Source organism: Lonchura striata, chromosome 25, assembly GCF_046129695.1.
Source record: "Lonchura striata isolate bLonStr1 chromosome 25, bLonStr1.mat, whole genome shotgun sequence".
In the NCBI taxonomy this organism is placed as follows: Eukaryota; Metazoa; Chordata; class Aves; order Passeriformes; family Estrildidae; genus Lonchura; species Lonchura striata.
In genome coordinates this window covers 6,454,480-6,481,348 of record NC_134627.1, presented here as the reverse complement: position 1 = coordinate 6,481,348, position 26,869 = coordinate 6,454,480, and the positions used below count along the sequence as shown (strand labels likewise).

General features: G+C 58.0%; 1 protein-coding gene across 4 annotated transcripts in view; it reads right to left on the bottom strand.

Moving 5' to 3' along the window:
• ZNF385C (zinc finger protein 385C) overlaps nucleotides 1-26,869 on the bottom strand; it is a 61,205-nt gene extending 34,336 nt beyond the window's left edge. For 2 of the 4 annotated variants that reach the window (XM_021532883.3, XM_021532884.3), the window contains exons 1-2: nucleotides 26,745-26,869; nucleotides 6,875-7,123 (exon numbers count right to left, since the gene is read on the bottom strand). In XM_021532883.3, coding sequence (XP_021388558.1) covers nucleotides 6,875-7,123; nucleotides 26,745-26,781 — 286 coding nt within the window. In that variant the 5' untranslated portion in view covers nucleotides 26,782-26,869. Of the gene's footprint in view, nucleotides 1-6,874; nucleotides 7,124-24,974; nucleotides 25,076-26,744 lie in introns of those variants that run through there. The other 2 variants (XM_077788291.1, XM_021532886.3) reach the window with 2 other exon arrangements.

Below are 26,869 nucleotides of genomic sequence, written 5' to 3'. Positions count from 1 at the left end.
ATGACGAGGGGAGATCATCTCTTCAGAGAAAATTTTATATTGCTTACGACTTACTGTCTGGGAAAATAAAACAGTTTAAGCAGCCGACCCTAAATCACAGTGACAGCTCTACACTACCCACAACCCCTCCCCCGACCTGACTCCCCTCTCCTCCCCGTTCGCCTGGCTCCAAACGCTCGCTCCTCCCGTGGCCCCGGGCGAGCAGCACACGCGTGTGCACACCCACGCAGGACACAGCGGGCACGGAGAGCGGCCCGAGGCTGGAGGCCGGGGGGGATGAGCTGCGTTTCCATCACTGAAGTCACCTCCCGGTGGCTGTGACCCCTCTCCGGTTCCCCCGCCCCGTTCAGTCCCGGTGCTCTTTGGGACGGCGCCGGGGCACGGAGCGGCCGCGCTGGCCTCGCACGCACGGCCCGGCACGACCTGCTCCATCCAGCACCTCTGATCCCCAGCGGCAGCCGGGCGGGGAGCGGGGAGCTGCGGGATGGAGCTGCGGGATGGAGCTGAAGGATGGAGCTGAGGGATGGGGCTGCGGGATGGAGCTGAGGGATGGAGCTGCGGGATGGGGCTGCGGGATGGAGCTGAGGGATGGGGCTGCGGGATGGAGCTGCGGGATGCAGCTGTGGGATGGAGCTGTGGGATGGAGCAGCGGGATGCAGCTGTGGGATGCAGCTGCGGGATGCAGCTGTGGGATGCAGGTGTGGGATGCAGGGGCGGGATGCAGCTGCGGGATGGAGCAGCGGGATGCAGCTGTGGGATGCAGTGGCAGGATGCAGCTGCGGGATGGAGCAGCGGGATGCAGCTGTGGGATGGAGCAGCGGGATGCAGCTGTGGGATGCAGCTGTGGGATGCAGTGGCAGGATGCAGCTGCGGGATGGAGCAGCGGGATGCAGGTGTGGGATGCAGCGGCGGGATGCAGCTGTGGGATGCAGCTGCGGGGATGCAGCTGTGGGATGCAGCTGCGGGGATGCAGCTGTGGGATGCAGTGGCGGGATGCAGCTGTGGGATGCAGTGGCGGGATGCAGCTGTGGGATGCAGTGGCAGGATGCAGCCGCAGGACGCGGCTGTGGGATGCAGCTGCAGGATGCAGTAGGATGCAGTAGGATGCAGCAGGACGCTCGCCTCTGTCCCGTGTCACAGCAGGACCGTGGCTGCCTCCTCCTGAGAACAGCAGAGCCCCCCGGGGGTGCCAAGGTCCCCCAGGGATGTTTCAGACCCAGCAGCCCCAGTGCTCGGGGGCAAAGCCAAGCCTCCAAACAGGGTTTGGATCCGATGTGGGGCGGCCACCAGAGCCAGGAGCCTGAGCCTGGAGCATCCCCATCCCCTTGCAAGGGGACATCAGCCCGTCACCCCTGCTCAGAGCCGCCGAGGGAGCTCTGCAAAAGGCCCCTTCAGGCTCAGAGCTCTGCCGGGACGGGGACAAGCTGGGGCACACTCACAGTTCAGCTGCTGCTTTGACCATTCTATTCCCTACTTAAAATAAATGCCAGGTTTCCCCTTCCAAATCTGCTGAGCTGATGATGCTACATGGGAAATTGTGAAATATTCCATGGCTACGTGTTCCTCGTTGTTCTTAATCCACTTCTAATTAATGTCACGTGCGCCTCAGCCCTGAGCTGAGTGGCCATGAAACATTATTGAGGCAACTTGACAGCAAACCGACTGGAAGAAAGTGACAGCAAAATCTGCTGTTCAAGAGGAATGGCTCACAACTGCAGGGCTTAAAAATAGCACGAGGCAACTTCCTACTGATTTTTTCTTTTTTTGGGGGGAAAAATTGCCAGTGCCAGCAGCACAGCCTCTGCCAGCACCACATCAGTGGCACCCTGACACTCCCATGGCCCAGGCAGCCTCCACCAGCCCACACAAAGATGATACTTGATTTATATTATCTGACCTTGATATATTTTGGCTTGATCTCTATATTTCTTGAGGCAAAACCCTTCCCTGGATGCAGCTGGAGGATTCACCTGAGCAGCCAAGCTCCTGCCATGGGAGGCTCCCACCTCCTTCGTGCCCCAGCAGCACAAGAAAAGCCCTGCAGCTTCTCTGTGTCATTTTATGGCCAAGAGTTTAAATGTAAAGGATCTTTTTAGAATAAGTGTGTCAAGGAAAAATATCCCTGAAGCTCTGACCAGAACTGGGGTGCAGAACCAGAGGTCAGAGTCCTGGTGGGGAAGGCTCCACACCACAAAAACCTTCAAGGCAAAGCTGACCGCTAATCAATTCATTTTCTATTTGAAGCTCCTGACTCAATAAAATCAGAGATTAATTATGCTACAGTTATTAATCCACAGAAAGCTGAATAGCTGGGCTTTGCAGAGGGACAGCAAGCTAATGGGGTATTTTCTGAGGATTTAGAAAGGGAGCAGTTTGCTCTGGATTCATGGGCCAGCACGAAGCTGATGTCTGGGCTCATGTGCAGCCTCTCACATGGCACCCACGGGTCCCTTCCCCTACAGAAACCGGAGGGTTTTTGGTAAAAAATAAGATCATTTAGTGAAACAGGGCTTTTCTGCCAGTTCCCAGTGGCAGGGGTAAATCCCTCCCCTTCTCAGCCCGCCCAGCTCTGCCCTCAGGAGCCCCAAGGGACATCCCTGCACCCCATCCCTATGCCCCAACAGGAAGGGAGAAGCCTGGGAGTGAGCAGAGGAAAAGAAAATGTACAATTACCCAATTCAGCTTCTTCAAATTATTCCTGATCCCAGCCAGCATCTTTAAGACATGAAAAAACCATTATATTTCTTCCACTGAGATTCCAGGTTATTCAAATCTGATCTGAAAAGCTATTTTTGCTCTTCTTTGCTCACAGCTGAAGGGAGCAGCCGAGGCCAATGGAGCAGGAGGACTCCATATGTTTGTCCTTCATAAATTCACAGAAGCTTAAAATCTGAGCCCTGGTGCTGCTCAGGCACAAGGTATTGATCAGCACCTGGCAGATGCAGGGTCTGTCCCAGCCAAATGTTAAATCCCCTTTAACACTTAGGCTGGGCATGGATCTGCCATTGGAAAGTTTGGGACAGCCCAATGTGCTGCCAGTGTACCTGGTGATGGACGCTGCCATGCCAGCCAGATACTGGCCTGTCCCTGCCAAATTTCTCCAAAAAGTCCCAAAAGCAGGAGGCAAGAAAGAACATTTCCCCTGGCACTGCTGGAGCAGGTCCTGGCAGGCACCAAGGCTGGGCACGGCTGGGAGCTCCATCAAGGGCAGATGTGAGAAATGTCCCAGCCCCAGCTTAGCACTGACATGACTGCTGCACCTCGATTAGTCCCAATTAGACCCTAATCCCACATGTTTGCAAACTATTTAAATCAATACTTTGGGATTATTGCAGACAAAGCCCAGCTGAAGACGGCTGAAAGGGACTGGCACCCGTTTGGTGGGTAATGAACAGCTGAAAGGCTGCCACAGCAGAGAGCAGGGGGGGAAGGAGGAGGGAATGCAGCTGAGAACGAGGTGCCAGAGCACACAGAGCAGGGCCATGGAACAGGAACACGACCCAGGATCATGGAGCAGCAGCAAGGAGTGGGATCTCACACCCGCCCATGGTCAGACCCACCAATTCCCCTCCCTCTGCTGCTCTGGGTGGCTGTCAGGAGCTGTCTCCCAGCAGGGCTGTCCCAGACCAGCCGAGAGCACCACCGTGGGCTCCTGGGTCACTGCAACAGCCCAGCCTCAGGCACTGCCACCCCAGCCCTGCAGGAGCCATGTAAGGCAAGTGGGTTCCCTGCCAGCTGCCAAAATCAGGGAGCTCATCTGGAACCCCCCAAGAAACCCAAGATAATCCCACCAGCCCCCTCTGACTCCCAGAGCAGCCCAGGCTCCCCCAGAGTCCCCACATCCCTGCCAGGGGCCCTGCTCCCTGCTGCAGGCCCAGTGATGCTGAAGCTGTCACAGCGATTTCTCTGCTCATCTCAAGCCTTTCTGCTCCCAAACACGCATGGACAGACATTTCAGCGGATAATTGGGAAAAGCAGGACTTTTCCCTTTGCAAAGAACTGTTGTTCCAGGGCTGTGTAGCCAAGTGGGGGGGCAGCACCAGGCAGCCCCAGTGTGAGGCAGGGTGACAGCACTGGGCAGCCAGGGAGAGGTCAGGGTAGAGCCTGTGACACAAATCAGCCCCAGGGCACAGCTCCCTCCGGGTGCTTTGGCCCTGCCTTGGCATTCGATTTGGGGGAGCAGCTCAGCAGCCTCCAAAGCCAAGAAAAGTAGTTTGAGTTGGGCTCGGGGCTTGTGTGAAGCCTGAGCAGTGTGTCCTTCCCATGGACCCTGGCCAAAGGGGTATGAGCTGCTGTCAGCTCAGATTTGCCAGGGAAACCAGAGCCTCGTGCTCCAAAGGAGAGCAATTCGCGCTGCCTTTTGGGGAGATGGGGGCTGGCAGAGCCCAGAGACAACGCCCTGGTAGCAGCGTGCACGAGCTGTTCTTTACATCCCATGACTTTATCAGACACTGGTGGAAAGGACTTTTGGGGTGAGCAATGGATCAGGGTGTAAGTTTTGAAATGCTCCAGCTCAGCCTGTCCCGTGATGGGAGCCCCAGAGATGATCCAGGGTAGGGGAAGCAGCAGCCCCCTGTCCCTGCCCCTGCAGCCACTGGTCCCCATTTGGGGTGTCTCAGCTCTTCCTGCTCATTCAGCACCAGGCAGTGGTTTGGTTCCCGAGGACTCTGAGAGCAAACTGAGATCGCCTGGGCTCCCTGGGAAATCACAGGCAGTAATTAAATCACTCGTGACCCACTTGGATTAGAACTGGCATCTGCGGCACGAAAACGTCTTTCATCTGTGACCACCCCGTATCTAATCATCACCTTCACCATGATTCCACACAGGACAACAAGGATCCGGGATTTGTCTTGCAAAATGAAACGTCTAATAAGCAATAATTTGTTTTTAAGTTGGGGGCTTTCTGGTACAGAGCTAATGAATTGTAATGACACTGATTAGCATGTTTGCCAGCGCCGCTCCTCTGCAGCTTTGCTCCACGAGACGCCAGCGATCACAGCCTGTGCAAGAAGAACAGACCCAAGGAGCCAGAGGGGAACAGGGAGACTGAGTGGTGGCTGGGAGCTGCTTTGATGTAGCTGTAGATGTCAGCATGAGACAGAGATTCCAGCCCAGAGGAACACCCCATCTTTGTCTAACTCAATTACTTCATTTAATCCACTGTCTTTAACCTCCCAAGACTCCCCCCAGTGCTGCCACGCCACTGGAGGGCTGTGTTAGCCATTCCTGTCTGTGGGCTGTGCCAGGCTGAGCCCAGCCCCGGAGCAGGCAGCTGCCCAAGAAGGGGTGACTGCTCCCAGGACTGAGGGCAGATGCATTTTCTCAGCACCCAAAGGTGCAGGTCTGGCCGGTGAAGGGCTCCTAGAAGAGTGTGATGAGGCAGGGCAGGGCTTCCCCAGCACCCCATCACCCTGCCAGCCCTGCCCACGCGCCACAGCCAGGCCAGGAGCTTGCCCTGCCCTTGTCCTCGAGACAGGGCTGGTCCCATTTGTATTTTGAGGGTCGCACATGGCATCAAGTACCCCCAGTGCCAGTGGCACGACAGTGCAGAGGGGCACAGGAGTCACATCAGTCAGTCCCCAGCCACCCGGGTCACGCCTCAGGAGGCTGGGAAAGGCTCACAGTGACAACGCTGGAAGTGACATTTTTATCCAAAAGTGCAGGGAAAGGTCAGCTCCGGTGGGAAGAGGAGGGCCAGCGGGGTGCAGGGAGCAGCTGCTGTCTGCAGTTTCCCCAGACAAACAGAGCAGAGCCCCAGGGTGCCACGCTGGCAGAGGTCAGGGACGGTGCAGAAGCACAAAGAGCACACTGGCATCTCCAAGATTCTCTGGCTCAGAAGGAAATACATCCCTGGACAGCCTCCCATCAGGCCACAACCAGATTGAGGGGAGAAGCTGGAAGCTGCAAGCTGGAATTTATGAGCCCTGTCCCCATTAAAATAGCCGGCGATATTTCCATCTGTCAGTAATGTTGATGAAGAGACCTTCTCCTTTGCATATCCCAGGCCTTTCCCAAACAAAACCAGCACCAATCAGGGCAGGATTTGGCACACAGATGACTATTGCCATGCTAGGAATTTATGGCTCCAGCCTGCCCAATCTCTAGTAAGAGCAGGAGCAGGGAACCATTTAATCTTTTAGGTCCCTTCCATCCCAAGGCATTTTGTCATTCTACACAATTCCCTTGGTTTGCTGCTGATGACAATCCCTCACAGCCAAAGGCTCAGGCAGAGCAGGTCAGCCATGGTGACAGGGTGACATTTCTGGGCACATTTCCCTGCTTTTGTGCATAAAATCTGCAGCAGCCAGCTGGGCCCGGCCAGGTGAATGCTGGCAGATGGCACAGAGGGCAAGTGAGTCCTTGCCCTTGCACAAGCTCCTGCCCAGCAGCACGGCACCTGCACGTGCCAGCATTCCTGCACAGCCAACAGGTGAGGAGCCTCAGCACCAACATCTAAGCAGCATTTTGACTCAAACCCAGCACAGATACAGGAGAAGTGCACAGCAAGAGCCTGGAGGGACACGGTCAGGTTGGCACCTGCAAAGCAGCATCCACTAGCCCAGCAACTGACAGTCTTGGGCACGCACGTCCCCGTGGCACCTACAGAACTCAAGAAGACACCCACAAAGACAGAGCAGCAACAGCCACGCTTGCACGTGGACAGACCCACACGTGTCCATCCCTCTGCCGCCGCAGCGTGGCCTCTTGGGCTCCAAAACCACTTGAGGACTGAAAGCCCTGCAGTTCCAGCAAGTGACAGGCGCCAAGGACAAAATCAAGCGTTTCCAAACTTTCCATGAGCCCAACAGAGCATCTGTGCCAGAGCAAGGGCAGCCTTTGGGCAACCTTGACCTGCTGGGTGGGCTCCTACCTTGGGCCGCTGGCATCTTCCCCTTGTTTAGCTGCTTGAGGCGCTTCTGGTGGGACTTGCCGTTGTAGTGGATCTGCGCCTGCGCAGCCGAGTTGAGTTGGATATTGCAGACCTCGCAAAGGGTGAACGACTGGTGCTTCTTCTCCCGCTTCGTGCGCTGCTCGGGCTGGCTGGGGGGGCAGCTGGCCTCCTCCACCAGCTGCACTGCGCTCTCGGGGCTGTGGGATGGGCTCAGGGGTCGCTTCATGCCTGCGGGAGGAAGGACAGACCCACTGTGAGGACAGAGGGACAGGAACAGCTGCCGGGTGAGGCAGGAGAGCCCAGCTCAGGTCCCACGCCCGTGGTTGTCTGAATTTGGGGGGATCCCTGAGCAAGTGCAACAGCATTTGGGCAAGACGAATGAGCAGCAGCATTCCCAGGAGTGCTGGAGTAGAGAATAACCCACTTCTTCCAAGTTTCCAGCTAGACAACACTCCTTGTGTCAGGTCAAGTCTCTCTGTTCACTCGTGGGAAGCACTGTGGGTTGGCCCAAGGTAGAGTTAGGATGGAACCAGCTCTCTGCAGGCAAGAGATTCAGCTGGCAGGACTCGTGTGCGGTGAGGGTGTCCCAGAGCCCGTGCCCACCAGGGCAGGAGAACGACTGGCACTGGCACCGTTGGCCACCAGCAGGTGCCTGTCCCGAACGTGGGGCTCTGTGGGACCAACTTGCATCGTGAGCTGGAGCCCCAGACCCACACAGAGACACCACGGAGAAGAGCCGCCCGTGGAGGGCCTGGGGTCAGTCGGGGACAGCCCTCCAGTGGCCTTTGCCTTGCAGGGACACCGCTCCTGCTGCCCGACCCCGAGCCGGGATCGCTGCGACATCCAGAACAGCCTCGGAGGCGCGAAGGTCACCCGAGCCCTGCGATCCAGTTACCGCCTTGGAGCTGGCAGCTGCGCCTTCCAAACACCCGCAGCACGGCAAGGGGCCAAGGCAGGGGCCGGGGCGTCTGTGGGTGGCCGGGCAGGACCCAAGGGTGCCCTGCAGGGATGTCCCCGGCATCCTCGGCAGGGCTGCGTGGGCTCGGTGCGGGACTCAGTCCCCGCACGCTCCGGGGGCAGCAGGGACCGCAGCGGGGTTTCGGCTCGGGCTGTCCAAACGCCGCTGGTCGGGCCGGCCCCGGCGCTCGGCACCCCGCGGGCTCCGAGGGCTCGGTCCCCGGGCGCACCGGGGAGCCGCGGGGGCTCGGTTCGCTGCAGCCCCGGCCGCGGCCCCGCGGTGGCGCCGCCGCTCCGCGCCGGGCCCGAGCGGGAGCGGGGACGGCGGAGCGCGGGCACCGGCGGGGACCGGGGACAGCGGGGACGGGGAGTATCAGAGACGGGGGGCAACGGGGAGAAGGAGAAGGGGGTCCCCGTCGCAGGGAGGGGTGCGCTGCCACTCGCCCACCCACCGGGTGAGCGCCCCTCTCCCCAGCGGGTCTCGGCCCCGTCCTGCGCCTTCCTGCGCCCCGGAGCGTCTCCATCAGTAGCCCTAAAGCAGCGGGAGGGGTTCCCACTAGTGCTAACAGAGCTGGAGGCCTTTCCCAGGATAACCATTAACAGAGCGACCGGAAAGCAGATCTGGGAGGCGATCAGCAGCAGGAATGTGAGCCGGGGCCCCAGGGACTCGGCGAGACACGCGGTGGGGACACGCCAGCCGGGCAGGTCGCCGGGTGCCCTTGGCATCCTCCCCCTCCCCGGGTATTTTTAATGCAATTACATCCCAGGGCGCGGAGCTAAAATTGGAACATTATGTGGACAAAGTATCCCCAAAGTCTCCCTCGTCTTTAAAACGGGCGCTGCTGTTGCTCTGATTAGGCAGCAGCTCCTGTCCCGGCTCCCGGGGCAGCGTTTGAAGGTCTGTCCTAATTGCACACACACTTGTTGTCTCATTCACTTAATTTCTTCTGCGCCCGTTCTGCTTCTCAGGTGTCAGGGCCACGGACCGGGCGGCTGGTGGCTGGGACAGGACATGGGGACAGATCGTGGCACGTGTGCAGGCTGGCAGTGCCCTGGCTGAGGCTGCTTTGGGGCAGATTCCACCTCTTCAGCAAAGCGTTGAGGAACTTTTGGCTGAGGCATGAGGGGCTGTTACCTTTCACAGGAGGGAAACTAAGGCAAGGGGAGGGTTGAGTGACGCTCAGGGGCTCTGAGACAAACCCAGCTCGGAGCACGGGGTCACCACATCCCAGCTCCACCACCCCGGCACCAATGAGGTTTTGTCTCCTCCGTGCAGGAGGATCACAAGCAGTTGCAAATTTTTGGGTAGTCTTCCCAAGGGTTCTCCTGGATGGGGCAGATGAGCTGCCACTCACCCACCACTGCCCAGGTCTGACCTTGCTGATCAGCACCCATGGCACCTGCAGGACCCCAGGACACCCTGCTCCTGCCTTCCCTCAGAGCCCAGGGCTCACAGGGGACGCTCCTTGGCTGCTGATTTTTTGAAGGAAACCTACACTGGGCCATCCTTTACTGAGCTCCTGAATGCAAAAGCAAACTCCAAACCCCACAACTTCTTGCACAGGCTGCAGTCCCTGCAAGTGGCTCCATGCTCACACACTGTGCTGAAGCAGCACCCCACAGCACCCCACAGCACCCCACAGTATCCCACAGAACCCCACAACATCCCACAGCGCCCCACAGCATCCCACAGCACCCCACAGCATCCCACAGTGCCCCATAGCACCCCACAGCACCCCACAGTATCCCACAGCATCCCACAGCGCCCCACAGCATCCCACAGCATCCCACAGCACCCCACAGTATCCCACAGCATCCTACAGCACCCCACAGCATCCATAGCACCCCACAGCACCCCACAGCGCCCCACAGTGCCCCACAGCACCCCACAGCACCCCACAGAACCCCACAGAACCCCACAGCATTCCACAGCATCCTACAGCACCCCACAGCACCCCACAGTATCCTACAGCACCCCACAGCATCTCACAGTATCCTACAGCACCCCACAGAACCCCACAGCATCTCACAGCATCCCACAGCACCCCACAGCACCCCACAGTATCCTACAGCACCCCACAGTGCCCCACAGCTCCCCAGAGCATCCCAGGAAAGCCACACGGCAGTGGAGTTCTGGCCAAGCTACAAAATCCTGGTGAGGGAGCAGGTTTGGTGCAGGTCAGGTCCTTGCCCACGTTTCCTGTACTCTGAATAACCTGGAGGCAGACCCATAAGGGCCACCCTGGGCACAGGGAGGGCTGAAATCCCAGCCTGGACAGAGGTTCCATGCACGGGCAGCCTGAACATCTGTGCAGGGATGTTTTCTCAGGGTCCTACCCCAGCAGGGACCCTCGTGCTCCCTCCTGCCATCAGCACCACTTTGTGTCCCATGGGACTTTTATTTGGACTCAATTCAAGAGAGCCAACACACAGGACCAGAACCTGCCCCAGGTCAAGCTGCCTTTGCCACAGAGCTGAGGGGATCTGACAAGAGCTATTTGGGAGATCTCTCCATTCAGCAATACAGAAAGTGCATGAACTTGATAAGAGAGCAAGAAATCTGAAGGGAAAAAAAAAAATCTTGTTTGAGTTCACTAGGTTACGTTCTACTGAGTCCACCTTCCTTGCCTCCAGCTGAGTACACACAACAGTAAATAAAAGCAGCAGAAGTAAAAGAAAGTTGGAATGAAAGTGGCCACCAGCAGTTGTCACAAAATTCCCTCAAACCCCCTAAGGACGGACCAGTTTCAGGTCCCTGCTCACACCTGCAAGGACCCTGAGGAGAGCCAGAGCTTCCACAACACCTGGAGCACGACTCAGATCGCTGCATCCCATCACCTCAGGGCTGGCACCACTAAGCAGCTCTGTGATCCTGCCCGTGCCACGCATGTGTGCACCAGGGCCCCTGACAGTGCCATCTGCAGAGCCACCAAGGAGCCCGAGACCCCTGGAGCAGCAGCCCCACCACCCTGCCTCCTCACAGACCCCTCACCACTGGCACAGGCAATCTCCAGCCCACCCACCCCTTTGGGCTCCGGACACATCAACGCCTCTACAGGGCAGCACCTGGTGCCCCAGGCTGGCACAGGAGGCTCCTACCTGGTGTTGGTGAAGGCTCTGCCCTTGGCACCGCCGAGCCGAGCCGGCTGCTGCCCTTGTGCCACGGCCCCGGGGCACCGCAGCCGCGCCCGTGCCCGGAGAGAGCTGCAGACGCTTGTCTCGTGTTTCAAGGAGCGCTTCAAATGCGGTTCGATCGCCACTAAATCAGCCCTCATCAGCAGCCTCCGGACGAGCGCCGGGCACGTCCGAGGTGGTGCCTGTGGCTCAGCAAGCTCCCGGAGAGGCCGGAGCGTCACGCGGGGCAGCGGGCGCCAGCTGGCAGCGGTGGCACCGGCGGGGCCACCTTCAGCCAAGAGCAGGCGGGGGCACCTGGCAGCAGCTCCCAGCGCCAGGGGAGATGGGCAATGGGGCGGCTCTCCCGGTGTAACCTCGTCAAGAGGCACCAGGCTGCTGGAGGGATGGGAAGGGCACGGGGGGCTCTGTCCTGCACGTGGAGAGGCACCGGGGGACCTGCGATAGCAGCAGGAGATGCTTTGGCATCCTGGCCTGAGAGCTGAGCAGATCCAGGCAGGTTTTGGAGGGGCTGGCCATGCCTGCAGCACTTCCAGCATTTCATAACTGCATCAAAGCAGCTGCCCCCAGCCCTGACATATGCTCTGCTAATGCTGGAGCAAGGCACATTTTAGGATCAGTCCATAAAGCATCCGTTGGCAGAGCAAGGATTACTGTGAGCTGTCCTCAGGGGCTCTGGACTGCAGGCTGGCTCCTGGCACACACAGGGCTCAGAACACCCACAGCCCTCAGCTCTGAACCCCCAAATGCCCAGTTCTTACCCTCAGATGCTCTTAGGATTCCCCTCAGCCCCGTTGCCACAGGCTGAAGGGCAGTGGGACATTTGCAGCCCCCGGGAGGGCAGGGAGCATCACACGGAGCTCAGTGCCACTGCGCCTGTCCTCTCCTTTGCACACCAAGATCATTCACACCGCATTCAGGGCTGCGTGTCCCCTGAATCAGCAGATCCCAGCCCTGCTCCCGGGCAGCCAGGACAGCTGAAACCCAGCTGAAGGAGACAGCACGGAGGGAACAATGCTGCTGCTCTGCAGCGGGGCAGGGAACTTGCCTGTCCTCTCTAGGAAGCAAAACCTTGGCAGTGCCACCTGCTCTCAATCCAGCAGGGGAAACAGCAGAGCAAACAGAGGCAGGGAGTGAGACATTCCCTGCCAGGGGCTGGCTGGAGGTGTGTAGGGAGAGGAAGGACTGAGGCTCCACGATTCATCACCCCCACTGGCCATGCACCCCCAGCCTCTCTGCTGGATCAGGAGAACCTGAGAAGATCACAGCATCCTGCAGGGTTCTTGTGGTCAGCACAAAGGTAGAGCCACGTCTCAAAGAGCCACTGTGCTCTCTTGGGAAATAAACCACAGAGAAGCAGGAGATGCACAGGGAGGCTCTGGGCCCTGGCAGCACCTCGTGCTGCCCTCGCTGTTCGCTGAAGCTGCCACAGGGAAGTTCTCAGAAAAGATGATTTTCCACAAGTGCAGCATCCAGAATGGGATCCAGGCCATCTCCTGGGGAGCTGCCACCCCCACTGGAGGCACCGACAGCAGGGTCAGCAGCGGTGCCACTGCACACACAACGCCACCAACATTGGCACAAACAGGATGGGATGGCATTGCCAATCCCCTTCCCCCACCCACCACGAGCACTTACAGTGATGAGCAGGGATCCAGCAGGTCCCACAGCAGAGGTGGGCACTGTCTCCCCTCCCAGCTCTCCTCACTCCCACATCTGCTTCAGGAGCTTTTCAGGGCAGAAATTGGCTTTTAAATGAATTTGTGGAGAGTTGCTGGCTAACAGGAGACCTCCAGCTTAAGCTGGAGCTCTCAAAGGCTCCTCTATTACAACGCAAATTAAATATTTGATAGTGCTAAGCAAGTGACATTTGCAGTCCGGTCACGCCAGGGGTATCAGATAGAGATATTTGCAAGGGGATCTGTTTAAGTCCATGTAGTGCTTTGGATCCATCCATCAAAACAAGCCCAGAGCTTTATTAAAATCAATGTTATCAAACACCCTGCTGGGGGAGGCTCTGGAGCCCACGTGGAGGGGCTGGGGGGCAGCTGAGCCCTGCTGAGCTGTGAGGCTGCAGTACAGTACCGATTTGGAAGAGATTTTTCTTTGAAATTAAAGAGTAGCAAGAGACTTATCCCTATCTGCAGCTGTGGGAGGGAGATTTGCTGCAGCAGAAAAAAGGGAAAGCACTGACCCAGACCCATCTGGAACTTGTTTTCTATGAGATCTCTTATATATGAGAGATTTCTGATACCTGATACCAGGTCAGACATGCTCCCATCCCAGATCCATCAGACACACATTCCAAAAACTGCCATGAAGTTGTTCGGTGTGACAAATGCCTGATTCCCTTCCCCAGCTCAGCAAGGCTGCATGGAAACACACTTTGTCGAAGTGCAACAAAACTACTTGAATTACTTTCCCTAAAAAAAGCGCTTGGAAACATAAAGGCTGAAAAGGACTTCCTGCATCTGTCACAGGAGATGTGACAAAGTGACACGGTGTCCAGGCAACTTGTTGACAGTGAACACCCTTGACAGACAGATCTGGGGAAGATTTCCTTACCAGCAGTGGCTCAGTCCCATCTGCTGTGGTGGGAGGGGAGGCTCCTGAGCTCCAGCACTGCTCTGGATCTGCCCTGGGGGAGATGAGTCCGGGGACAGCCGGACACCCCGACGTGGCTGGGGCCACCCCCCTGCCAGCCCCATGTGCCCCAGTTCCACGGCACTTGCCATGGTGCTGAAGCTCCCAAACCTCCCAGCTGCTGGGCAAAGTTTGCAAAAGCATTTCGAGCTGAAAGACAAATGACAAGTAAAAAGAACCCCGAATTTATTGTTTTCTCAGAATTTCGAGTGGGAGGAAAGAAAATGGGACGACCCATGATTTTTTAATGCCTGCAGTTGGCAGCTCCATATTTAATGTGACAGCATCCCTTTAAGAAAAATATGTTCATACACAAGAAAGAAAATAAATTGGCAAAGCAATTTGCTTTCAAGCTAGGCTGACAATTCCCCACTCCAACGTTTTGCTGCAGCCTTGGGTGAGCCACAGTGGCCGGCACTCCATGCCGGGCAGGGATCATCTCAGAGGCTAAGGATGCTTTGCTGGGTGACAAGCCCATCTGGGAGCAGTAATTTATCCCAGAGATGGTGCAAAGAAAGAGTGGAAGGAATAATTCATTGTGTGTGAGGTGACAAGGAGACTGTGCTGTCATGTTACCACACTGACAATTCCCCGACACAAACAGAGATGCTTGTTATGGAGCCTGAACCCACACGATCAAAGGGGCTTCTGCATTTGGGGTAGGAAGGGAGAAAAAAAGACAGGAAGAAAGGAAAAGAAGAGCTAAATCAAAGCCTTGTTATCATTTCTTATGAAAGAAACTTGTGAGAAATGCTCTTTGCAGAGCAATTAGTCACCAGGATCTGAGGCAAGCAGGACCCACTGCTGCTGCCCTGGGGCTGGGGAGGAGCTCCCTGGTGTCCCCAGGGGGCACAGCAGGAAGGATCTGTCTGATATTGGACAATGGCACCGGAGTATCGGGAAGAGAGGCATCAGAAACCAGGTTAAAACCATCCCTCGCTTCTGCATTCCCGTCAGCTGAGGGTTGGGGGTCCCCAGAATGACGCTGCACCCCCAGCACCTGAGGTCCCTGCTGACAGGGGCAGCTCTGAAGTCAAGCCCCTAAAGCCTTGAGCTTGGTGATGGTGGTGCCACACCCAGGGGTGGCACAAAATCCCTGAGCCTCCCGAGGTGCTGCTGGGGGGTCCCCAAGAGTGATGGGGGTGCAAGGGTCTGTTACAGTAAGCTCATGGGCATTCTGTTTCCCCTTCCCCGGGACCCTGTGACTCTGATCAAGATATCCCCAGACCCCTCCTTCCTGCCCCAATGGGGTTGGTGGAGAGCCAGGGAAGCCCACCCTGTCCAAAGTCTATACAGACCCCTGACATTTCCTGTTCGTCCTCTTTTGCCCCGCTCTCCACATGGATACCACAGAATAAAGAGAGCTGAACCAATGTATTTCAGGTAAAGAGCCTCTTTTGGAAATCTTTGCCATCTCCTGATATTACTCCCCTCGCAGCCTCGGACCTCTGGGCTAGTCTGATATTCAGGGGGTTGTGCGAGGGGGGGAACATCAAGGGTCCTGTCCAGAACCGTGCTGCAGGAGCACTGCCCTTCAGCCTCAGTTCACACCTTGAAACAAACCCTGACTTGCCTGTGAACACCAGGATGCCAGAGCTGACAGGCCGGGAAATGAAATGGGACAGATGATAATGAATTGCCCACATCCCTCAGTGTCTCCTGAATGTGGAGTAATGAAGTTATACACTGCTCACTGGCTAGAGGACAGAAGAAGAGTCTCAGAGCTCGGGTTTAATCAGTTCAGTGACAAGCACGGCCTGGATTCATTCCCTCCTCTGGCCACGGTTTGGTTCCTCCTCTCCTCTCCCAGCTGCCGGCTCCTGCCAGCCCCAGGACTCAGTGCCTTGCTCCTGCAGCACTGGGATGAAGCTGTGGAACCCAGCTGCTGCAGTGTGAGGATCCTGTGCTGTGCTGGAGGTCCCCGGTGTCAGCAGAGCAGCGTGTGTGCCATTAGACTGGGAAAGCTCTGCTCCCGGAGGGCAGCGAGGGCTGCCTGGCAGGGCAGGTGGCAGCTGAGTATTTATTTGGGCAGCGCCACTGACGTTATTTAAGCAGCTCGGGTGGGTCAGCATTCCTGTTCGAAAGGAATTCCAGAATGGACTCATGAAAAAGTACCTGTGTCCTGTCTCCTGCTCCCTCTCTGCTCGCCTGCCTCCCACCCGTGCATGCCACTGCCACCGCTGCCACCGCCGCTGCCACGCTGCCACCAGCGCCTGGCACAGGGGCAGAGCAGAGCCGGGCTCACATCGGCTGCACGTTTGGGCAGTGAGCAGCGCAGGGCCACGGCCAGGGCGAGGCTGGTCCGTCCCTAGGGCATTCCCAGGGCGAAGCCTGGCAGCTGCTGCTCCTCCAGCTGCGCTCCGTGCTGCCCGCCAGCAAATTCCAGGCAACGGGAAACCTGGTGGTGAGGTACCCCAGGCAAAGGGGCTGCTGACAAGTCTGCGCAGAGCCCATCCGTGCCAAGGGTCCAGGCATGTCCCTGCGTGGGCACGGTGCCAGGGCGCCGCCAGGACAAGAGAGGCAGCCAAGGCACGGCCCTAGGAGCTGCCTCGGGGCTGCAGCAGGGCCGGGATGCCAAGGGGAAGCCCCGCAGTCGCCAGCCCACTGCCAGGGCTCCGGGCTCCCCTGGGCGTGCGGGGCACAGCGGCGAGAGGTTCAGCGGCGCTGGAGCTGGCGAGAGCTGGAGGCGTTGCTGTTATGAAAACATGCGAGGGCTGTGTCTGAAAACACTGCGAGGAGCCAGCTCCATAAATAGGCCCTTTATGGCTCTTCCCTGCGCTGAGACAGGCTCTTTCACACACACTTGGCTCCGGCACGGCGGCTTACACGCCCAAAGCAGCCCGGTGTCGAGTGGGGGGCACTGGGGAGCACTGGCAGACGGGAAACTGAGGCACAGAGCCCCCCGGCTCAGCCCCACAACCCCGAGCAGGAGGTGCCACCCATGGAGCAGCACCCACGGAGCAGCACCCACGGAGCTGCGATGCCCGTGGGAGGAGGACAGAGGCCGGGACAGTGACCCGGGCTGTCACGGGACATGGCAGCAGCTGCTCCGCGACCGCCACCTCCGCACACAGCGGGCCCCAGCGCCGCAGCACGCGGCCACGATTAATCAGTGCATTCATCAGGGAGTTGTCATTAATTGAGCAGCTCCTGTGGCCATGGAGCCCAATGGTCTGGCTGGTGTCAGAAGCTGTGCGTGAAGCAGGAGCTCTTCACTGCTTTCGGCCACATTCCTTTAAGGCGGTGACACTTCAGTTTGTGCCCCCTCAGCAAACGTCCCCGGTGTGGGAGCACTGGTGACTAAAGCAGCGGATGAACGATTAGTGACTCAGCGCATCATTTTGCTCATTTTGTGCCTTTTTTAGTGCGGGGCAGACAGAGCTCACACAGCAAACTCTCGCCAGGCACTGCCACCGCTGCCTCACGGTGTCCCAGCTCCAGACACCCACCTGGGGCTGGGGACCTTCTTGCAGGCGAACATTCTTGCAGGCAAACATCTGTTTGATGTATTTCTGCCATGGAAAATGGGGAGAAGAAGCTGGAAAAGACTGCCATGGGCTTTGGCTTGTTCTTCATTCTCCCTTTTATTGTTTCCTTTCTGACCTGGGAAAAGGCAAGGGGAGCGCTGCAGCTGCGGGGAGCTGGGTGGCTCTGCTGGCCCTGGCAGCTCAGCTCACACCACCCTGGCACTGACCTGGCAGCTGCCTTGATCAGGAGCAGAGCACTGAGCTCTTGCCTTGTAACTGATGTCTGCAAACGCCAGGTGCTGAATTAAGAAGCTCTTTGGGCTGGAATTGTGCTGTAACCCTGGCACTGGGGTGATCACTGCCAGAGGAACCTCTGCCCGCACCACCTGCACCAGCCTGAGGACCATGAGAATGGCTGCACCCTGCAGGCTGGGGACAGTGACAGGGATGTGCCAGCAATTTGCTCTCATCCTTGCAGACAGGGCAGCCACAGCACGGCAGGCGTTTGAGTGCAGAAACCCAAATGTGAGAGCAGATCCAGCCCTGGGTGACTCCGTGTCTGGCAGCGCTGACCTGGCTGTCGGCATGTCCGCACCTCCAGGTGATCCACGCAGGAGTGGAGAATGAGCTCAATGATCCTTGGCACTGCCACCACACCTGGATGGATCCTCCTCCATCCAGGGGGTGAGCTGAGCCACTCACAGGTTCCCCCGGGCATGGAGCTGTGCAGCCACACGACCAGTGCCAGGTGCCAGCCGCTCCCGTCTCCACGGGCAGCTGCTGCTGCTGCTGCCAAATCGTCACCCAGTGCCACCAAACTCTCTGATGGGGCCAGAGTGACGCAGCCCCAAAGCCGTGTCAGGGGTGGCAGCCCCAGCAAATTGTCACCTCCCTAAAGCAGCTTTGTCTTTGCTTTCTCTTTAATGATTTCCCAGCTGCTTCCCCATTTCAGCCGATAATGGGACTTCACTCTCTATCTGGGTCTGAGAGGCGCTTGCCTTGTTCAGGCTGGAGAAAATCAATTCCCCTCTCACTCAAGTCTTTGCAAGACAGATGAACTGAAGATCGTGCTTGCCTGAGCAAAATATTTATTCAGTCTGGGAACAGACTTACTTTTGAACCTTCTATAAATACAGCTGAGGGCCCCCATTTAATCCCTTACCAGAAGACCTAATTTTATTTGTTTTATGTTTTAAAGAATTCTCCCTTTTCCAACGTCTTGTCAGCAGGTGAAGAAAGGCAGGATTTTTGGCACTCAGCTTGGCAGTGGGCACAGTGGGGCAGTGCCTGATCCCACAGCAGGATGGGGCTCGGTGGTGAGAGGGGGAGAGCCCTCTGGGTTCTGCAGGGTTTCCTGCTCTCTGTTGTTGATTTAACCCACCAAAGCTCTGCTGGAGCCAGGGCAGGCAGGGCGAGGCCAAATCTTCCACAGAGGCGTCTTTGTGACCCTGCCTGCCATGAGAATCCCTGTGCTGGAGGCAGAGTCGCTGTCCCAGCAGGGCAATGCACAAACCCCTGCAGCCCCTCAATGTTGGAACTCCAAATGTCCCTCAGACATTTTTGGAGGTTCCAGGCCCAGGTCAGTCAGAAGCATTTGAGACCCTGGCAGGCAGCTGGAAACAGCTGTGATTTTGGGTTTGAGCCATGGAATGATTTGCCAACCTTGCAGGAAGAACGAGAAGTCACAAAAGTTTAGATATTATAGTAGAAGTAGTCACAAAGTAGAGGGAAGAATTTTTAAGTGCTGTACAGTAGGGTTTTAACACCTGTACAGGGGGGTTTTGGTTTTGTACATGGGGGTCAGAGGTTTTAAGATGGAGGGATTTTGGCTGGTCCTGTCCTTCCTCTTTCTTCTTCCTTACCTCCATGTTCTTGGTGATGTTGGCACTCACAGATTGGTTTAGAGTAGAAAAGCACCATTTAATATAGGTAATAGGCATTGGGGAAAAACTGTAACCATGTAACACGTAATGTACCATATAAAAGATAGAAAATCACCATTTAATATAGGTAATAGGCATTGGGGAAAACTGTAACCATGTCACACGTAATGTACCATATAAAAGACAGCAGCAGCCCTGGGCAGGGAGAGAAGAAGCAGTCGGGGTCAGAGAGGATGTCAGGGTGTGTGTGTGCCTCTGCCTGAGCTGTGAGCAAACCACAGCATCTTCAAGAAGAAAATCTTTTAGATAACTTGCAATAAACTGCCTTGAGACCAAACAACAGAGACTGCTGAGTTTTCTTTGGAAGCATGGGTTGGAAGAGAGACTTTTCCACCACACGGAGCCACCCCCAATCTAGGGTGGTCTTCGACACCTCAAGACCTGAGACCACCTTCCAACAGACCCATGCTCCATCTGCATGAGGCCCCGGGACCAGCCACACTTTGCTCCACCCACAGCCAAAACAGGATTCCTGTCAAAGGGGCAGCTGTTTATCAGTGATAGAGCAGGGAATCCACCACCGAGCAGTGCCTCTCCCCATGGGTGACACACCTCGTAGGGACCTTGCCTGGGACCACAGCATCACACCACCCTGACCCTCCAGGGATCCTGCATCCTGCATCTTCTGTCACTCCACAGCCAGCGGTCCCTCAGCTGGGGCTGCAGAGGGGTTGGCTTCCCACCACTGGCAGGAGAAGGAAAAGCTGGGTGGGCAGTGGGGAGCTGCCCCCGGGGCATTCAGGGGCATCCTGGCACCTGCCAGCATCTCACTGCCACACACCACCGTGTTCTTGCCAGAGGGCTGCCCAAGTCCTTAGGAGAAGTGCTCCCAAGGACAAACTAAAAAGCTTTCCCAGCACCAAGCAGATGCCAAGAGCCAGCAGGTGCTGGAGATGGTTTTCTGCCACCAGGACCCACCTTGGCACATCCCTGGGTCAGAACCCCATGGCCGTGGGAGCAGCACTGGCACCGCAGCAGTGCTGGTAGCAGGCCAGCATTGGAGGTGCAGGTGGCTGGCAGGTGTCTCTGAACCCCTTTGGTTCCTCCTCTGCCAAAGTCAGCATCACTCAGTGCCCATCCTGTCCCAAGATTCTGGCAAAAGTCATCATCTCCCTCCACATCTGGCCAGGAAGGCGAGATTCTGGCACAGGTGTGAGCCCTGCAGTGCCAGTCCAAGGTCCCTCCCTGAGCTCTGCAGCAGCTCCTGGCCAGGAGTGAGCCCCTGCACAGACCCAGGATGGACAGACCCCAGCCTGGACAAGGGAATTGCTATTTTCCCATCTGGCATATCCCCAGCCCTTGGAAGACTCCTCCAAAGGCACAGCATGCTCTGCACCACAACTGGCTCGCTTATTTGACACACTAATTAAATTGTTATTGCACCTGTTGGCTAATTACCTCCTCTGGAAACCAGAGGGCACATAAATTTGACATTGACCTGTGCAAACCTGCAGCACTACAGATGATGGCCAGGTCTGGGGGGGCTCAGTGGAGTTTGGGAGAAGTGGGGGACTGGAAATATGGGGAGTGGGGAGCCCAGGAGTCGGGGTGAACCCCCTGCATCACAGTGCTGGCACTGCCCTTCCTGCACCCTCCGCCTTGCTGAGCACAGATTAATCTGGGAGAGCTTTAATCCGCTAAAGCCCTTTCGTAACAGCCCTCAAAAATAAGCCTGGAGAGTTCCTAATACTTCTTGAAAATTTGGAGTTGGGATATTTATAGGCTCTGGCCTTGCGTGAGACGGAGCACACGCGGCGCAGGGCGGGAGGGCTCTGGGGTGCAGGAACCTGCCCCGGGGAGCCGCTGCCCCACCCCAGCTCTCCCCTCCGCAGCCGCTCTGTGCCACTCCCAGTCTCCTGCTGGCTCCATAACAAGCTCCCCTTGTTTGGGATTTTTATGGGTTTTTTTCAGCGTTTCAGGCTCCTCAGAAGAGCCTCCAGCCCAGCGCACAGACCGGCTCTGTGCCTTCAGCCCTTCCAACCAACGCAGAGAACCAAGACAAACAGCGGCCACGCCACATCCCCCGGGCCGAGGAGGCCAAGGGCAGCAAATCACACACAGTAACAGGCAAAGTTTGGAAAAAAAAACCCCAAGCCCCCAAAAATGTGCCAGAAATTACCCACATCAACAAAAACCAGGAGGCTAGGGTCCTGCTCTCCTGGCTTCCAGTCACCAGCAGTGGTGGCCATTGGCATCTCTGCCACGTTGGTCCTGGTCGTGGCAGGGACATGCAGGGCAGCATCACAGTGGCACCAGCAAGAGCCAAGTGGCAACTGGCAAGAGGCAAGTCATTGGTTCCACATCTCTCCTGCTTCAGATAAAGGGAAAAATATCCTCCAAAAAGCTCTTAGCTCTTTGCCATGTGGTTTTACAAAGATGTGACCAAAGATGTCCCCAGGGCAGTGGCTGCAGGATTCTCCCAGTTGCAAGGCAGCAGAGTTCTCAGAGAACTGGGAGGTGATAGGAAGATGAGAACCCCCTGGGATCCTACAGAGGCAAAACCCACCCTACATTCAACAGTTCCTTCATCCCCCTGATGCAGAGCAAGAGCCAGTGGCCAGATCAGGAGGAGAAGCACTCAAACTGGAGACAGAGTGGCATCAGCCTGATGCCCAACAGAGGCCCCAGCTCATTCCCTGCCTGGCGAGCACAAGGGAGAGGAGAGAGCAGAGCTGGCACAGCGCTGCCAGGATCAAACCTGTTGGCCAGAGGAATCCAGAACCTCACCAAAGGAAGCAGCAGGGATGCCCAGTCCCCTCAGCACCCTGAGCCCAGGGGCCAGCAGCTGGAGCAGCTCCTGACTCCAAGCAGACGCAGGCACAGATTAGGGCTTCACCTCAAAATGTTTCCTTTGCAATTTCCCAGTGATCTTTCTTATCAACTAATTAAAAATTTTCCATAATTAGGCCAGGGAAAATCACGACTCAGGAACGTTCCCATTTCAAAGCAGCACAGATCAGTTTGGTGCCAAGGGCTGGGAGCCCTCAGCAGAGCCAGGCTCCCCCAGAACCCTCCCCTGTGACCAGGACTCCTCCTGAGCCCACCCCTCTAGGGCCCCCCGCCCCAAGCCCACCACCAGCCCCTCTCCCTGGCACCCTGCCCAGGATTCATCCTGGGGAAAAGGCTGTTTACATTGCAGGGGAAAAGTGGTGGGGTTTATAAAAAAATCACCATAAAGGGCCCTCTGACAGCGAGGGATTCTCTGTGCCTTCAGCCCCTGTGAAGTCAGGAGCGCTTGGGAAACACCCACTCTGCCCCACAGACATGCAGAGCAAAGCTCCCCCCAGCCTGGTGTACCTGTGCCAGCCCTGTGCCACGGCCAGGGTGCAGCCAGGCTGGGCACACGGGCACCCTGATGCCTCTGGAAGACCAACACCTGCACCAGGGGAGCACCAGCGAGACTCCCACGGGAGCTGGGGCATCCCGTGCTCGCAGAGTGGCTCATGGCTCCTAAATCTGCAGGTTCCCTTTGATGACTGGCAAGTAAATTGTTGTATTTCTAAGAGAAATGGAGCCGTTGTTATGCTGCAGCTGCAGCCTGGGTTTCCTTGAGAGCACAGACATAATTCCTGACAGGGGCTTTCTGACACAGAAATTATGGTGCTATTTTGGAGGCAATCTCAGAACATCATACTAAGAAACAGCCTTTGTACATCACAATATCGTTGCTAAATTGACAAATAGACCCTCATGGGCTTCATTATTCTGCTTTGGAAGCACATTTTTGCATTTTTATCATCCCTAGAAATGATTAAGGAGCTGCAGAACTGGGGGCTCTGGCTTTGGAACACTCAAACTCTGGTCCGACTGAGCTGAGGAGAGGCACTTGAAAGTGCTGCAGGGCTTGGAAAGGGAATTTTTGCCCTTTTAATGTGTAAGTCTGGCACGTTTTGGAGACTGTCCGGTGCTTCCACAGCAGGTTTGCTTTTAGCCCTGGAAATTCAGCAGTGTAAAGAGATGTGACTGACATATCCAGTGCTGCATTGGGAACATCTGTGCAAAGGTCCTTGTTCAGTCAATAGCAAACCTGTGCTGTGCACTCGTAGAAATCCATCGACCTCCCCAGAAACGTTAGAGAAAAGCCAAACAAGAGGAAGATCCCCAGAAATATAACAAACAAGAGCCCAGAGAGCAGGGTTCCTCTAGGAGCCGATGTCTGAGGATGCTGGGGCAATGCTCAAGGAGTATTTTTGGGTTGGAAAGGCTGTGGATGGGCACAGCCAGGTGAGCTCCTGGTGCCGCTCTGTGGGGCCACAGCATCGCTCCAGGCTCTGCACATTCCTGCAGCCCATGGCATGAGCAGCAGGCAGCGCTGGCAGAACCAGCGGGGGCAGCTCTGTCTTTGTCCCTGCCCACGTCCCCACGGGCACTTGGACAGGAGCCTTGTCCTGGGACAGCTGGGAACGCCAGGCAGAACATCAGCCCCCATCAGCAGTGCAGAGAATGGGATGGGATGGGATGGGATGGGATGGGATGGGATGGGATGGGATGGGATGGGATGGGATGGGATGGGATGGGATGGGATGGGATGCGATGGGATGGGATGGGATGGGATGGGATGGGATGGGATGGGATGGGATGGGATGGGATGGGATGGGATGGGATGGGATGGGATGGGATGGGATGGGATGGGATGGGATGGGATGGGATGGGATGGGATGGGATGGGATGGGATGGGATGGCTGCTCTGAGCCCACTGGCAGTGCACCTCCAGCAGGATGGTGCCTCCTCACCTGAGCAGCCAGACCCCAGCCCTCACCTACCACGGCCAGGACATGCAGTCCTCCACAGTCCAGCACTGAAGTCCAAGCCCTGAGGCCAGCGAGCCACAAGCCCCCAGAAATATTTCTTACTCTTGGGACTGTTACAGCAGCCTCCTGATCTCTCCATACAGAGCCTGCTGCTCTGTCAGACTTAAGCAGCACTTGGGAAGCGAGAGCAGCCACTCTGGAGCCCCGGCCAAGCATGATGGCAGCTCAGGGGTGGGAGCTCAGGGGTGCCAGCTCAGGGATGCCAGCTCAGGGACGGGAGCTCAGGGATGCCAGCGCAGGGATGCCAGCTCAGGAGTGGGAGCTCAGGGATTCGAGCTCAGGGATGCCAGCTCAGGAGTGGGAGCTCAGGGATGCCAGCTCAGGGACGGGAGCTCAGGGATGCCAGCTCAGGGATGCTCGTGTACGAGACTCGCAGCAGAAGTCACAGCCTGGCATGATGCCACAGCCCTGCTAACGCAGAGCCTGGCTCTGGGCTCACAGCCGGAGCCACATCCAGGGTCACACCAGCCTTTTTTTCCAACGCATGTGGCAGATTAAAGAACAAGCACCCTGCCCTGAACTCTGCATATGGCAGAGAATCACACTGGCAGCTACCAAGGGACCAACACGGCTCCTCCATCCCCACGGAGCCCTTCCACCCAAGTGACAAACATCACTCAGCAAAGCCTCTGGGCTGGATGCTCCACTGGAAAACACCTGCAGTCACGGAAAAAAAGGCAGTGGTGGTGGATTTGGATGGTGGTGGCTGAAGAAACTCCCAGCCAGGCTGGCAGCCGGGACAGAGGCTCATTTATCCACAGGCTGTCACACACAGTAACACTGCCCATTGGTGCTGTTTTCAGGCACCGTGCCCCACATGCAGACACAGCAGCTCACAAACATCTCCACTCCCAACTCAGAGGTCCCAGGTAACCAGGGGATGAAGCCAATGTGCGCACAGCACTGAGCAGGGCAGGGCCAGCTCCTGCCTCACATTTCCACCCAAAATTCGTCCCTGCGGGGAAAAGGTGCTGCCATACTTTGTGGGACCCACAGACACATCCAGTCCTTGCAGGGGCAGCTTTAGCAGCAATATGCCAGTGAGCTGATCCCTGCACACTTGTGAATGAACCTGGAAGCCCCTAACAGCCTCCAGGAGTGCAATTCCAGGCTCTAGACTGCTCACCTCCACAGAGAATCATCTCTTCTATTTAAGCAGCACTTTCAAATCTTGCTCCGAAAACAAATCGCAGCCTCTTGTGCCAAGATGTTGTTTTCCCACACGCCCATCCCGCAGGATCGGCACTCACCGCCCTGCCACGGCGCTGCCAGGGGCGGGCACAGGCACGTCCCTGTGCCGGGATCCGTGGGGTTTGCTCTGGGGCAGAGCAAGCCCCAGCCCTGCCCACCCCGATGCAAACTCCCTAAAAGCTTCCACCATAACTCGCTGCTGCTCCAAGCTAACAACAAAGTCTGTTGGTAATGGCCAGGGGAGAACCAGGTCAATCTGCTTCTGCCTCCACATGCCTGGAGCAGGGGATCCCGCTGCTCCCACCCGGAGCCACAGGCAGCAGAAAGCGCTTTTGTGCAGCTCTCTGAAGGTCCTTTCCCTCCGAGCCAAGAGTCCCGTGGAGGCCGCCAGAGCCTCGGCTGCGTTCCCAGCTCAGCTCCTCGAGTCCCGGTCCCGGCACGGACGCTGCAGCTCCGGGAGCTCTGCGAGGAGCCGGGGCACACGCAGGGTGCGCTGGGCACGGCAGCGGCACAGCCGGGCCCGGCGGGGCCGAGCACCGCTCCACCGCCCCCTGCCCCGCCTGGGCCGCGCACCGGGGCCACGCCGCGCACCGCAAACCCGGGCCAGGGCCGGGCACCGCAAACCCGGGCCAGGGCCGGGCACCGCAAAACCGGGCCAGGGCCGGGCACCCCAAACCCGGGCCAGGGCCGCGCACCGCAAAACCGGGCCAGGGCCGGGCACCCCAAACCCGGGCCAGGGCCGGGCACCGCAAAACCGGGCCAGGGCCGGGCACTGCAAACCCGGGCTAACACCGCTCACCCCACACCCGGGCTAACACCGCTCACCCCACACCCGGGCCAGTGCCGCTCACCCACACCCGGGCTAACACTGCGCACCCCAAACCCGGGCTAACACCGCTCACCCCAAACCTGAGCTAACACCGCTCACCCCACACCCGGGCCAACATTGCTCACCCCACACCCGGGCTAACACCGCTCACCCCACACCTGAACCAGTGCCGCTCACCCCACACCCGGGCCAGCACTGCTCACCCCAAACCCGGGCCAGCACTGTTCACCCCACACCCGGGCTAACACCGCTCACCCCACACCTGAACCAGCGCCACTCAGCCCCACACCCGGGCCAGCGCCGCTCACCCCACAGCCGGGCTAACACCGCTCACCCCACACCCGGGCTAACATTGCTCACCCCACAGCCGGGCTAGGGCTGCTCAGAGCCCCATACCCGGGCCAGCGCCGCTCACGCCCAGGTGCTGCCGCAGACCCCAGACCCGCACACACCCGTGGGGGACCCACGCCTGCACCCCACGGTGCGCGCACCCGGCGGGGACGAGCCGGGGTTACCGGCACCGGCGGGTCCCGCTCGGCGTGGGAACCCCAGCCCCGCGCCGGAGCGGGGCCGCGCCGGGGCCTCGGTAAAGTTCCGCTCAAGAAGTTTCCCTCCGAGCCTGACCCCTCCGGGTGGTCAGCGGGGCCGGGGTTCCGCCATCCCCGCCGCCCCTGCCCCGCTGCCCGGCGCCGCCGGGATGGAGCGCGGGGAGCGGCGCCTGCCCCGGGCGATCATCCGGCCCCGATCCCGAATCCCGGGGCCCTTCCAGCGCATCTCCCCCCTCCCGCAACTTTCCTTAGCCTGCAACTCCCCGTGTCCGCAGCCCGGCCCCGCGGCCGCCGGTACCGGCAGCCCGGCCGCCCCCGCCCGCCCTACCTGCCCAGCCGCCCGGCTCCGCCGCCGTCTGCAGCATCCTCCCGGCGGCTTCTCGCTCCCGGCCGTGCGAGCGCGCTCGGGGAGGAGGAGGAGAAGGAGAAGGAGGAAGAGGAGGAGGAGGAGGA